This window comes from Lampetra planeri, unplaced genomic scaffold, assembly GCF_965212315.1.
Source record: "Lampetra planeri unplaced genomic scaffold, kcLamPlan1.2.h2 scaffold_869, whole genome shotgun sequence".
Taxonomy (NCBI): domain Eukaryota; kingdom Metazoa; phylum Chordata; class Hyperoartia; order Petromyzontiformes; family Petromyzontidae; genus Lampetra; species Lampetra planeri.
In genome coordinates, this window is record NW_027615691.1 from 22,720 (window position 1) to 36,921 (window position 14,202).

The 14,202-nt window shown below is 42.9% G+C and overlaps 1 protein-coding gene across 1 annotated transcript in view; it reads left to right on the forward strand.

The window, feature by feature from the left end:
- Window positions 1-14,053, forward strand: part of LOC144742130 (neurobeachin-like) — a gene marked incomplete at both ends in the record, with an annotated part of 31,637 nt that extends 17,584 nt beyond the window's left edge. Inside the window, 11 exons of the mRNA XM_078624628.1 lie at window positions 1,417-1,569; window positions 3,460-3,628; window positions 9,435-9,514; window positions 9,883-9,945; window positions 10,122-10,219; window positions 11,298-11,390; window positions 12,231-12,339; window positions 12,430-12,511; window positions 12,596-12,719; window positions 12,840-13,032; window positions 13,109-14,053. Coding sequence (XP_078480754.1) covers window positions 1,417-1,569; window positions 3,460-3,628; window positions 9,435-9,514; window positions 9,883-9,945; window positions 10,122-10,219; window positions 11,298-11,390; window positions 12,231-12,339; window positions 12,430-12,511; window positions 12,596-12,719; window positions 12,840-13,032; window positions 13,109-14,053 — 2,109 coding nt within the window. The remainder of the gene's footprint in view (window positions 1-1,416; window positions 1,570-3,459; window positions 3,629-9,434; window positions 9,515-9,882; window positions 9,946-10,121; window positions 10,220-11,297; window positions 11,391-12,230; window positions 12,340-12,429; window positions 12,512-12,595; window positions 12,720-12,839; window positions 13,033-13,108) is intronic.
- Window positions 14,054-14,202: the final 149 nt, after the last annotated feature.

A 14,202-nucleotide genomic window follows, 5' to 3' on the forward strand; every position in this document is an offset into this window, starting at 1 on the left:
AAAGACACCAGAGAACAAGGAGACACCTTCTGTAAAGTGAATCGTGATCGTGACACTGACGCCGAGGTCGAGACACGTCTCAAACTCGTGTCAGACAGTTCAGCAGATACTTAGTTTGTGAAGCATGGCTCCAATATTTACCTCTACGACATTTCAGGCATTGAAATCACATTAAAAGTCCAGACAGGATCATGTTTTTTTTCTGCAAGTCTGGGATTTCTGAGACGAAACGACAAAAAGCACCTGCCTCTGAAACTTGTTTTCGCCTGCCCACTTTGAAGGTTCCCTGTGTGAACTCTCCACGCTCTCTCACCCGTCGGATCCTCCATCGATTGTAGCAGAAACCTGAATGTGTGTTTTACCTGAAACGACCACAAAACTCTTTTCTCCTCTGACCTGCTTCAGTTTCACTCTGTCCACATCAGTGTTTATTTACCCATCATGCATTGCACATCCAGCAGCTTGCGCGTGCCCCGGAGGTTTGGCTCTATTGGAGGAATAACTCTACTTTGCTGCTCAGTGGCTCGTCTGCCCTCAGGCATCAGCGGCTGGTAACTAAGAGCCAGAGTCACCTGAGAAGTTTTATTTTTTATTATTATTATTTTCTTCCTGCCCGGATCCCGCTGCCAAGTTTCACACTTCCACATATCGCACCATCTGTTCACGATCTGTTTATGCCACACCCTCCCTTCTCCTGTGCTGTAATTTTTCTCTCTCTCCCGCCCTTATCAACTCCCCACCTGGGCAGAGAACAGCTGCCACACCGGGGCCGTAACCTGACTTTTTTTTTTTTGTGCAAAGTTAAGCATTTAAAGGTTTGAGTCTCCGAGCTACTGTGTCTCTACTTCAGACTCAGTAGTGTCAAAATGTATTTGACAACTAGAAAATCACCGACCTCCACCATTCAGCTCTTTTCCACCTATACTCTGATTTCCACCCGATATTATCCTCCTCCATTCATTTTATCTCCTCTAATAAATTCATTGATCATCGGAACATGTCTTTGTCAGTAATAGTCTGGTTATTTTTTCTTTTTTTCATTGTTTTTCATTTGTTTGCATTCATGGAAATATTACTGTACCTGCACAGTGACGTATTTTTTAACGTAGGTTTCTTAAAAGGAGCATTGCACATCTTTGTGTAAGAGAGGGTGCCAGCTACCGGCATTTGTCACAAAGCAATGTTTCCTTTTTTTTCTCCATAGCTGTTAACAAATGCTTCTGCTTCGTATTCAGCATTGAATTTGTTAGCGTGTCGTTCTTTTCCACAAATGCAAAGAGCGATTTTAAAAGAGTTACCGCAAGGTCATCTCGTAACGCTGCAGACAGGGTACAAACACACATACACTCACAACAATATTAATTTGGCCTTTTCAGCGTTGGTGTAAAGAAAGCGACTTTGTGCTTCCTCCTGCAGTCGTCACGTGCGCACATCACCAGGGCCGTGCTGGAGCAGTTCCTTTCCTTTGCTAAATATCTGGACGGCCTGGGACATGGGGCGCCACTGCTCAAACAGCTGTGCGACCACATCCTGTTCAATGCTGCCATCTGGATCCACACCCCTGCCAAGGTGAGCGGACTCATGTACTGTAACTCAGCCCAGCTCGGCCCATGTGAGCCGGCTGAGCTGGGTGTTTGTCAGGTGAAAACTTGATGTACTCTGTCATGGCGTCCGTAGAGATTGGTGGCTCAAACCTTTGTCACTGGACTGTGAAAGTGTCAGTGAAGTAAGTCATCATGATGTAGGCGTGAATCCACTCCTTCATCCTGCAACCCATTGATTCTTTCTTGCTGGGGTCCTTTGAAACTTTGAGCTCTTCATCAGCTCCGCTCACATTTACATACAGACATACATTTACTAACCAAACCACTGCCAAGTGTCTTCCAAGTTAAAAGGATTCTCTGTGGGCCTTTGAGGACATTCTGAGTCACATTTTTCTGCTGTTTTCTTAAATACATCATCAGTTAAACACAGGTGACTGGTGTGTTTTAAGTGCGGTGGTATACAGTACGTAATTACTAGGAGAAAAGACTTTTCTACTTTCATCACAACATAGTTTGGAGGAAACGTTCTTAGTTGATAAACAACATGTTCTGTGCTTTTACCTCATTCAGACTGACAACAAATAAGTCAGTACTGTGTGAACGAGTCGTTGAAATTGACTCAAAAGAGTTTGAGCGAGCGGCAGGTGGGATATCCGAGGTTAGGGGGGGCTTTCTGTTTGCCACCACGGACAACAGTTGGAGCTCAGCTTGTGTTGTATGATGCCACAAGCAAGTAAGCAAGTGTATAAAAAATACCCCGTCAAAAACTCCTGCAATAAGTGTTCTTGATAAATTTTGAAATGACAACTAAAACCTGAACAGCCCTGTCAAGGAGGCTTCGATGACAACACATATTTTTGGTTTCAAATATCTCCTCAGACTCTCCTTTTCAGTTAATTTAAGAACATTATCGCCAAAACAAGGGTTTGTAAGATTCACTGCACCTAAATGCTTCATGCTTTGTTGTCTCTTTCTGATATTCTGAACAACAAACAGCAATTTTGTTTTTTTAATGTACATTTCAAAGTTTCTTCCCCCTTTTCTCATGTAATGACCCATGAAGAAAGCCAGATGACGTATATCACAGAGGCTGAGCTTGTGTCGCGAATGCATTCGCCTCAGGAACGCTGCTGGTAGCACCAGGCCATGAATAAATATGAGGAGGCAATAAATTAAAAAAAAAGTGTCTTGAGGCTTGCCTGCAACAGACAGTCCTCTAAAATAGAGCACAGGGGAAGAGGGTGGAAACAAATGAGAGAAGCAGTAAGGTAATGAAGTGGGTTCGACCACTCTGTGATACGCCTCCACCGACGGCTGCACAGGCTCCTTCCCTCAGGAGATGCTACACAATCCATATTCCCTCTGTCCCTGTCTCCTCGCTGCGAGCAGCACGTCCAGCTGTGTAAATGATGGGAGCTTGTAACATGCATTTATTACAAGGACTTACCGACTGTGTCCTGGTAGACAAATACAATTTCATACTTGTGTGGTGCTGAGTTATGCCCATCGTTTCATTTCAGTAACCACAAACCATCCTCACCGCATTTTCACCTCCTGCACCGGCTCAAGCCGTTTATGACAAATGGGAAAAAGCCCTTGGTATTTAGTGCTTGAATGACTAGTGGTATTACGGATTCTTGTCTGGTCTGTTGCTAATTTCAGCGGACGTGCTAATCATTACTGAGCAGCGCCGAGCTGCAACAATTATAAAAATGACTAATACAGGGTCAGTGGCCACCACTGGCATAAAGCAGGATGGATAATGGGCTCAGCTGCTGCAATCCACCACAGTAAAACATATTAACGGTCTCCAAAGGTAAGGCTCAGGGGATTTGGCTGTCATTGCATATACTTAAAAAGTGCTTCTCCTCTGCAATTAATGACATGGATACAAATGTATGTGTTCTCACTCCAGATCCAGCTCTCTCTGTACACGTACCTCTCTGCTGAATTCATTGGCACGGCGACCATCTACAACACGATTCGACGCGTAGGCACGGTACTGCAGCTTATGTATATGCTCAAGTACTACTACTGGGCGGTCAACCCCGCAGACAGCAGCGGCATCACACCAAAGGGGCTTGGTAAGCACACTGCATATATTTTAAGTGTTCTTTTAAGTGTTTCTTGTGCAGGGGAAGGCTCCTCCAAGTGCCTCTCGGGGTTTGTGTGAAGGAAATAATTTTTTGTGAACTAATCGCAATCATTTTTGCACGGTCATATGCCCTGCTATTAACAACATGTCTGGTTCAAACAGTAGTGACACCACTCCCCCCAACACACACACACACACACACACAAATACATACACCTAAAATGACTCATCCCCACTTAGAAGAGCTTCCCTGTCGGCTGTTAGGACCCCGTGACTGTGAATGAGGCAGACGTGCCACATCAATATTGTCAATCCCACATGGTGCTGAGTGGTCTGTTCAGCCTGTGGAACGTGGGCCAGTGATACGTCTGGCAGCCTCACGCCATGACACAACAGCGGGCTGTGCTGAAATTCCATGTGTCCTTCAAGTGTCTTTTTTACCCCTCACTCTCATTTAGTGGAAATATCAGCGGCCTGGCACAGCGCTCCTTTTAAACAGACATCTCAGTACGACTTCCTGGAGGTTGAATCTTATATTCTAGTGAGTAATCGCCAGATGCAATACCTTTACAAAGTAATTAGTTACAGTTCCTAGCTGCTCACTGACTAATTAGTAACTGAATTATTCCCCCATAAAAGTAACCAGTCACAAGGGACAGTAACTATTGTGTTACTTTTGGAATTTTGATTTTCTTTCTGAACAGGTTGCAGGAATGCTTCCAGAAACGTGCCAGACTCCCCCTAGGAATATTGACATTTTCACTGAATGAAGGAGATGAATATGAATTCTAGCATGTTCTAGATATGTTTAACTGATCTATAGTTCAGCATTGATCTCTGTTGGTTTGAACCGTAGAAGGTTGCTCAGGGCTCACGTTAAGTGTGTAAATCCATCCACAGCCAATCAATATGTCCACAGTCTCCAGTATTCTAACTTACACTTCTGTTGATTTTCTAATTAATTTCTGTAACACACCTACCCTTACTGCTACCACAACTACCACCTATTCTCTCTCAGATTTATTAAATATAATTTGTGTCATACACTCAAATTTAAACTAATATGCTCTAAATAAACGTTATTACACAAAACAATTAAACTTTGTCCTCCCTGCTAACAGTAAATCACCACACTAGTCTCCATACACCCCACAATTTATGTCCTCTCTCCTCAGAAAACAGACTGTTCCTGTGAGCGAACGTCAGGCTGATCGCTGCCACAGATTCCAACAAGCACATTTGTTTTTCTGGAGCTTATGAATCCATAAAAGAAAACAAGCACACCTGTTTCATGCACCCTGTGCTCCCCGCAGAGGGCTCATATTTGGGTTGTATTTCCATGAGCGTCACGCTGTCGTGCCGTCGCAGTGTTTCACAGGGGAAAGTCTTACTACAGCTACCTGCAAACAACTCACATCTGACACTTCTCACAAGCATTCCCACTGACACAATCACTGCCATGGGAGGATTTCAAGTCCCCAAACGTGTTTCACTCTGTTCTACTTTGTCGATGGAAGGCGTCAAAAAGCAAGGAGCAGCAACTATTGAAATATCAGTTGTAATTTGGGAAACGTATTCCTGTTTCTGCAGCAGCAAGGACCGACAATCTGTTCGAGCTGCTGCTGATCCTAATTGATTTCCTCCTAATGGCGGTGGTGACCTTTACATTGAGGTTAGCTGGGGTAACATGGACGCACATATCTGTAAACAGGCCAGTCTACAGACGATGTCACAGTTCCTGTTTTTAATTTATTCCTTATCCGTTCTACTTAGTAGCTCTTTATCCCGTCTTATGCTGCATAAGCGAAGTGTACAAGTCTCAGTATGTGATGAAAGATATATTTAGGTCACGTTGTAGGATGATGGGTTTTAGAATGTTTAGCTTCTGCATCAGAGATATGTTTTCATTCATTGATATATGTTTTTCTAGATAAATGTTTGGATGTGTGTTTTAACTTGCTCCAAGGGAACACCACGAGACCAGCAAGCTGTCTTACTGGTTCATTGGTCGTTGCAGGTTGGAAAAATGTTAAAGTCATGCGCCGGGGTTTGTTGGTGCAGTTCATGTTTGACGTATTTTCTGCAGGAGTGTGTGTCGCTGTCACTACTAGACAGATGAATACAATGGAATTGTATTGTGACCAGTTGGGACAAAGACCAATTGGAGTTTTGGCCAAGATTCTTATATCATCGATATATGAGGACGTTTTTTGCTAAATGAAGCTTCTTTTTTATTAGACTCAGCCAGAAGTGTGGTGCTGGACGTTCTCAGAATCCCTGAGAGAGTCTTATGGGTAGAGATATTTGGGAGGACGATGTATCAAAAAAAGGATTGTCTCTCTCCTCTCGGTCATTTTCAGAGTTTGGTTCCATTTATCTTCCATTTATTTGGCAGGTTTGTCATTCCGAACTGAAAAATGACCAAATAAAGACGCGTATAAAGTGGGAGAGAGTCAAGCGGATAATGAAGTGTTCAGGTATAACGCACAGAGAGGACGTTTAAAAGAGAGCTCTGCCACCTTCTCACTTTGTTTCGGAAAGTGATGTGTCTTTTTTTCTCCTTCATAGGAAGTGTTAGCAAATTAAAGCCATTAATCATTTGGTTATGTACCAAATCACGGCCGACACTCAGACAGATGTTCGCACCTCAGCTTCTCTCCGTCCGTGACATGTAACCTCAGTACAACACATAATCTGTCCCAATCAATATCATTCTCCTTTTGTCTGCATCTCTGCGCTGTCTCGCTGGCACTTAATAATGAGTAATGGAAGGCTGCTTACCTAAGTCACCTCGTTCACTTCTCGTCGGTTCAGCCTCGTTGCATGTTTGCAGGAGAAATCAGCACAGACATGTGGAGGTGCGTGTGAGGGACGAGTCTGAAAACAGATGTGATGTGAGCAAGGTCACGACGAACCACATGCTCCAATCATTTAAAGTCAAAACTTTGTCACTAAGAATGAAGAGTTGGATAGGAACAGTTGTCTGACCCATGATTTCTAATGTATGAATTAATTTTATTTCATTTTTACAATTGATTATTGAACAACTACACCACTGAACCACAGAGTAGCAATATACAGTAGAATGGCTATTATATATTATATTATATTATATTATATTATATTATATTATATTATATTATATTATATTATATTATATTATATTTCTGTACAGTATATTCTGACACATAGTTTCATTGTACCTGTGTGCAATGAAAAATAAAACAATTCTGACCTGGAATCGTATTATTTCAACAATGCTTTTACATTATTATATTAGAAATGTATTCTTTCTCAGTTTTAAATAGGTATTACCCTGGCGTGTGTTTTTAAAGCACTTCAACAGTACAAATTTGTTGTTTTCATAGGAATTATTTGGACGCTACTGCTGCATGCTGTGGCTGCCGTCATGCATCATACGTAATGCGTTGATCACATGGGCATAAATCATTTTCATAAACTCTTTCTCCTTCTGCCCTTGAGATACAGGAAGCAAAGTAATCTGCGATTGAGAAACAAGAGATGTGCAGAGGCACTGAGTATAATTGCTTGTGAATAAAGTGGAAGCTGTGGCTGCTGTAACAATGTTCTTATCATCCCCTCTATGTCGGCCTGTGTCCCTGTGCTGGGTTTTCCCTTCTCACTCTATTAATCAGTGTTAGGATGCGGTGATACTTACCGTCCTCTTGCATCCTCCGGGAGCCTGCTCATTGATTACTGACTGACTGTTTGTTGGCGCAGCGGGATGGTCGGGTGTCAGTGGCTGCTTTATCTGTCATACATGAACATGTATCCAGCCAAGGCAGGCAGAGGTTGGAGTTTATCAGAGAGGGGAAGATAGACATTAGAGCTAATTTTCACTGAAAGGCCTTTGCAGTTGTACTTGGCCCTGCGTTGAATAGCTCTCCAAAGGCAAATGAGTCTGTCAGTGTGTTCCACCTGACTGCACAGGATGAATAAGAAATGAATATGTGACAAAGCTGCCAGGTTTCACTGCCAAAATGAAGGAGACTGGATGTAGAACACACCGAGTCCTGCTAATCCTGCAGGGATTTATGTTCACAGGTGGTAACGTTCACGCGGCTCTGTTTTATACGTCTCAATAGCTTTATGTTGTATTGATCAACCTGTTGCTGAAGCCATTCGTTTTGTGATACAGCGTTTCCTACAGTTTGTCAGTAGGAGGCAGAGGAAGGCAAGTTAGTAAACACGGATTATTTTCATACGTTTCAAGTGAGACCTTGTCTGAGCTGCAGACAGGAAGTTGCAAAAGGAACGCCTCCTTTACCTCGTATATCCGACTAGCTGTCAGTATAAAATGTGTTTTTGTTGCTCTTGTCTGTTGTCTGTCCATTTCAATGACTTGTACACACAGAAGCCCTTTACTGGCTGCCAATGGGTTTGCTGTTATGTTGCAGTTGTGAGTATATACAATATATTTAACTGTGAATAATATAACACAAAGAAATACCTAGAAAGAAAACACTAATGAGGTGAAATCAGAGCAGTAGGTTCAGCCATATAAATACATTTTAAAAATAGTCTTTTCTTGCATTAGCTTATGGCTGGTTATTAATTATATGATTAGTGCACCATTGTTTCCATTCCCATTTACTCAGTGCAGTCAAAAACATCACAACCACCACAAACCCTCCCAGAACAGATAACAACTCAACCCAATGCAGAAAACACACTGAATATATGTGAACCCCTCTCCTAACACACAACTCTCATTCCCTCAGTGGTACAAAGAAAACACAGAGTAAACTGCATCTGAGCATTGCCAGTGAGAACCATCTGTAATAAAAACGGATATAGAGTCCTCAAACATCTATGAGATGTTGTAGAATTATGTCAGTATATTTGTCTACATTTGGTCCAATGAATGCAGGACATGAGAGTCATCCTCTCACACAGTGTTATTATAAAGGAAAATCCCACCGAAAATGGAACTCAGAGGAGTCGGGACAGATCGTGACGCTGCAGCTCATGTTCTGGTCAAAAGGTTTGATCTGTCCCAAGCTCTCTGCTGCCACCTACTGGCTACATTTACCAAGTGCGGCCCACAGACTCTGCATCAGTGCACAAACATGGCAGTGAACCATCTGTATGATCCTAATAACGTTAAACATCGTGTTCTGATGATGATTGTGAGCCTGTTACAGGATATTAGTGCTTTCTGTTCAATGTAACATGGAAGGGAGGGGTTTACTTCAGGACGTCAACCTAACGTGATGCTGTGTGAAGTTTTAATGAGCTGTTGGTGACTGGTGTGACGTGTTGGTGTGACCGCAGCAGCATCAATCAACCAGTCAATCAGTCAATCAAGCACAAATGCAACGGGTCAAATAAAGCACCCCAAGGCACCCAAGAACACACACACACACACACACACTCACACAGCCATCTGTATAGATTGTGATGTGTATGCGTGTCTGTATAAACACATCACTTATGTATCTCAGAAGAAAGGTAACTGAAGCACCATCTTACCATCAGCAATTTAACAGTGAGGAAAGACCACAGTCTGGATTGATTCAATAAATAAATACAGTCCATGCATGCTAGTAACAGCAAGAGTGATAATTAAAATAAATGTTGAAATAAATTGAAACCAAGTAAAATATATGAATCAAAGGATAACAGGATAATGATGGAAAACAACAAATAAAATCACACTGTCACACTGATGCTTGATGCAACACAAAGGTATAAAACTGCAGAAAGTAAACCTGGATGATATTTGATTTCTCCTGTTTAATTGCTCCTCTCCCTCCCTCCCTCCCCAACCACAGATGGACCACGGCCAACCCAAAAAGAAATAATCTCTTTACGGGGGTTTATGCTGCTCTTCCTAAAGCAGCTCATCCTGAAGGTACATCCCGCCAGTCTCCACACCTCACAGCACTGCATGCTGCTTGACTTTGAGCTGCGCTAAGCTGCAATTAAGAGTCAGCTCCTGCTGGTTTCCTGCTTGATAATGTCATTGCTATTTATTTATTTATTGTGTCAAAAGACTGTGATTAGAAGCATGAAGGAATAATTCTGGAATACTGTACATCAAGTAAAGACTGAATTGTGCCATTTTTGTTTGCTTGAATGCGTTAAAAATGTTGAGTTTATCTGATTAGTCCAGACCACATGACCATCAGTTGTACGTCACAATGTCAGCTGTCCTACTGTACATCTGTCCTTCCAGAGGGGGCCGCTCACGGTTTATCTCTGTCCTCCTCGTTCTTTCAGGACCAGGGTGTGAAGGAGGATGAGCTGCAGAGCATTCTGAACTATTTGTTAACCACCCATGAGGTACATGTCACTTCCTGCTACAAATCAGCTCACCGACATGAAGACATTTTAGGTTTTAAGATGAATGACGCTGCTCTTGTGCTATTCATTATTGCGTCTTGAAGGAGAAAAAAAAGATATCATAGGATCACATAAGATAACTCCCTTTTCTCTCTTTGCTCCTGGTTTGTCTGCAGGATGAGAATCTGCACGATGTGTTGCAGTTGGTGGTGGCGCTGATGTCTGAGCATCCAGCCTCCATGATCCCTGCTTTTGACCAGAGAAATGGAATAAGGTGAGGCCCCTCGGCATCGATCCCACCGCACGATACGGATGATTGAACGTACCCACTGTGAAGCAACAACGGATGATGTGTGTCGTTGCCCAATATTTCAAAATATATCATCATACCTGTCAGGACAGACTCAGAAGTACTTTGTTTCTCCTGGAGGGAAATTTGTTCATTACAACAAGAAAAGAAAGTGAATATACAGCAGTTATAAAGCTAAAAAAAACCCCAACAACACTGAATACATTAACTTAAGTTTAGTTTAGTTTATTTCAGATCCCCATGAGTGGACACAGAACGCCAGCTAATCTTCCTGGAGTCGATGAAGATGAAAAGTACAATCACATAATAAAAGTTGCATTCACAACTTCATGCATCATATAATATATCACATTTTACATATATCAATATATGATTAAATAGAATTTCATCACCAACCTCACCCACCTTATTACATATTACTACAAGGGACATTTATCACTGAAACTAACACATTTTATGCGCTAACTATGAAATATTGTGTATGCCTATAAGTTTTTCAGTGGCTTTCTAAAACTTTCTTCACTTGTTGCTAAAGTAATGGCATATGACAGTCTGTCCTTATACATAGTTCTTTTCATTGTATTTGATCGATGACGAATCGAAAGATGAAGAATTGTACAATAAAGAATTTAAAAAGGTGAATGCACAAAGTATTAGTTTTTATTAAAATACTTATTAAATACAATGAAATGTAAGTGTGCACATTTAAATACAATACCCCAGCAATACATGTACATACACTATCCTCAGATTGTATTGCGCTTCAAATATGTACAAAATACGTGCACATGCATAGTAGCAGAAAGAAAGTAATGTCTGTATCATGATACGTGTCCTATGAGCCATTAAACTGCCCTGATTTCTGATTTCTAAGGAATACATCCCGTCTCCTTTTGCCAGGACCTTTATTTAGAGTAGATTCTCTCTGATTCAAAGTGGTTGCCAGCTAACCAGTGCAGGAGCCTTTTCATCAATGAGCCTATTATTCATTCTGTCAAGACATGCTACTGTTGCCAGCATTTGCTGCTTTTTTCTCTTCCAGGGTAATCTACAAGCTCATGGCATCTAACAGTGAAAGCATCCGAGTGCAATCTCTCAAAGTCCTTGGATATTTCCTGAAGCATCTGGGCCACAAGTAAGTGATCCATTCCGATGACTGCGTCGTACACTGTGATTAAATACTTGTGTAGCAATAGTGAGTATTTACGAGACGATATTTTAGTGTAGGTGTTTAAATTCTGTTATATAACATGTTTTGCAGTAACTGATATATCCTGGCAGGACAGAGACATCATAAACTTTTTACACCCAGAGAGGTGATTCATTTGTTTCTAACACTTTTTTGAAAGGACCTTGAAACACTTTTGCTTGATGCCAGTTTTACAATTAGATGTTTTTTTTTCTTCAATTCCCTGCAGCTGAAGTTTCAGAATGTGGGATATAGGGATGGTTGAATCCAGGTTTGGGTCACAGAGTTGAAGGGTTTGGGTTGTCTTTAGCATTTGCTGCTCAACGGAAATGGAAGAATTGTTGCTAATGTGGAATGTGTGCAGATTGTCTAATGGTCCAAATCTTCTCGGATACAGTTTTGATTTAAAATCACGCTAACATGGAGTAGTAATGGTGACTGAACACAACACATGTGGCTGCTACAACAATCTTTCAGTCAATTTCATGGTCATGTCCGGGTCGAGAAATATCAGATGGCACCTTCAAACCATCTGGGGTTCTTTCCAGGTATTTAATATGATCTATGGTCCAAGGAAAGGTTCTGTTAATAATAATGATAATAATCATCATAATAATAATCATAATTTGCCTACAATGAACACCTACACACCTCCGACAAGGTATGATAGCAGGCAGTTCCTGACATTTACCTCCACCACCACCATCCCCACCCACCTTGAGCAGTGCTGAGAAACGAGCAACAAACAAGCCACTTTACCGTCTTGTGTCTCTGTTCTATCTTCAGGAGGAAGGTGGAGATCATGCACACACACAGTCTCTTCACTCTCATGGGAGAGAAGCTGATGCTGCACACCAACACGCTGACTTTGACCGTTTACAACACGCTGTACGAGGTCCGATGGGTTTCCTTGACAGATCTTTCAGCATTAGTGTCGGTGTGCAGCTGATGGGACTGATAACTATCCCACCTCTTCCTTCATCAGATTCTGACGGAGCAGGTGTGCACACAGGTTGTTCACAAACCTCATCCTGAGCCCGACTCCACCGTCAAGATTCAGAATCCAAGTAAGACGCATGTCATGTGGCACAAACATACCCGCCTTTGGTCGCAATGACGTCAGGTGTTCATGCTTTGTGTTGTGATATCAGTGATCCTCAAGGTGATAGCGACTCTGTTGAAGAACTCCGCCCCCAGCGAGGAGCTGATGGACGTCCGTAGACTTTTCCTTTCTGACATGATTAAATTGTTCAGCAACAGCCGGGAGAACAGACGGTGAGCAGACACTTAAAGTGATGAGGATAAAAAATAGAGCAGACTTCAACAGGAACAACAGATTCATCTTTCCTGCTTCTCAAATGCAGTGATTTACCTGATGATGATTCATGTGTGCAGGTGTTTGCTTCAGTGCTCCGTGTGGCAGGACTGGATGTTTTCTTTAGGGTACATCAACCCTAAGAACTCTGAAGAGCAGAAGATTGCTGAGATGGTCTACAACATCTTTCGCATTCTGCTCTACCATGCTGTGAAATATGAGTGGGGAGGCTGGCGCGTGTGGGTGGACACGCTCTCCATAGCACACTCCAAGGTGAGGACCTCTGATGGAGACACTGATCCATTCGTACACAGAGTTCGTAGGTTTACGTACGTTTGACCTCTTGCAGGTGACTTATGAGGCGCATAAGGAGTACTTGGCCAAGATGTATGAAGAGTACCAGCGACAAGAAGAGGAAAACATAAAGAAAGGGAAGAAGGGTTTGGTCAGCACCATCTCTGGTTTGTCTGCGCAGGCTTCTGGCATTAAAGGCACGATTGACATCAGAGAAATGGATGATACCTCCCAGACGCCGGAGAGCGAGACTGAATATGAGAATGCTGACTCTCGTAACTTGCTGGCTGAAGGGAAGGTCCTGGAGGCAAGTTCAGTGGATGGGGTCAGAGTTGAAGTTCACGACCTTCTGGTGGACATTAAGGCTGAGAAGGTGGAGGCCACAGAGGTGAAGCTTGATGATATGGACTTGACCTCTGAGCCGGTCGGGGTATCTGAGAATGGAGCACTGGTGGAGGTGGATTCTCTCATGGACAATGTCTATTGTGCTGCTGTGGACACACTGAACATCAAAAGTGTGTTGCTGCCCAACAGCAGCCTGGACCAGAACACCCCCCCTCTAATTACACTAGGTGAAGGTAAGGACAGCATTTCTGACAGCAACAACTTCCTGTTCAGCAAAGAGGAGGAGAAGCTGCTGCCTGACTTGAGTCCATGTGAGCCTTTGGTGCCGTCCGGCACAGAGCCGTCAGTCCACAGCAGTTCCAGTAATGAGCTGGATCTTCTCGTTCACGTGACCAGCAGCTCTGAGCTGGGCTCCATACCCAGTATCCTGGAAAAGGATGAGTTTGACCTGCAAGCAGGCCTACAGGGCTTCGGCTCTCCGGCGGCTGCTCAGGCAGAGGCCTCCTCTGGAGGGTCAGAGGTCACTGACGACAGAGTGGTGGAATCCAGTCAAACGGACGCCGCTGCCGTTGAGACCAACAGTGCAGCAGACACAGAGAGACCAGATGATGGCAAAGACAAAAGCAAGAAGATTCAGACAACAGCCACCACACAGGTAAGATCAAATCTCAACTTATTTGCAGTTGAAATCTCCAGCTAGGGCAGTGAACTGCTGCGGGTGAATCTGATTGGTTCAGTCCGTGCGAACGAGTCGACTGATACGATCAAAAGCGAAAACTGGAATGAAAACGAAACGTACACTTT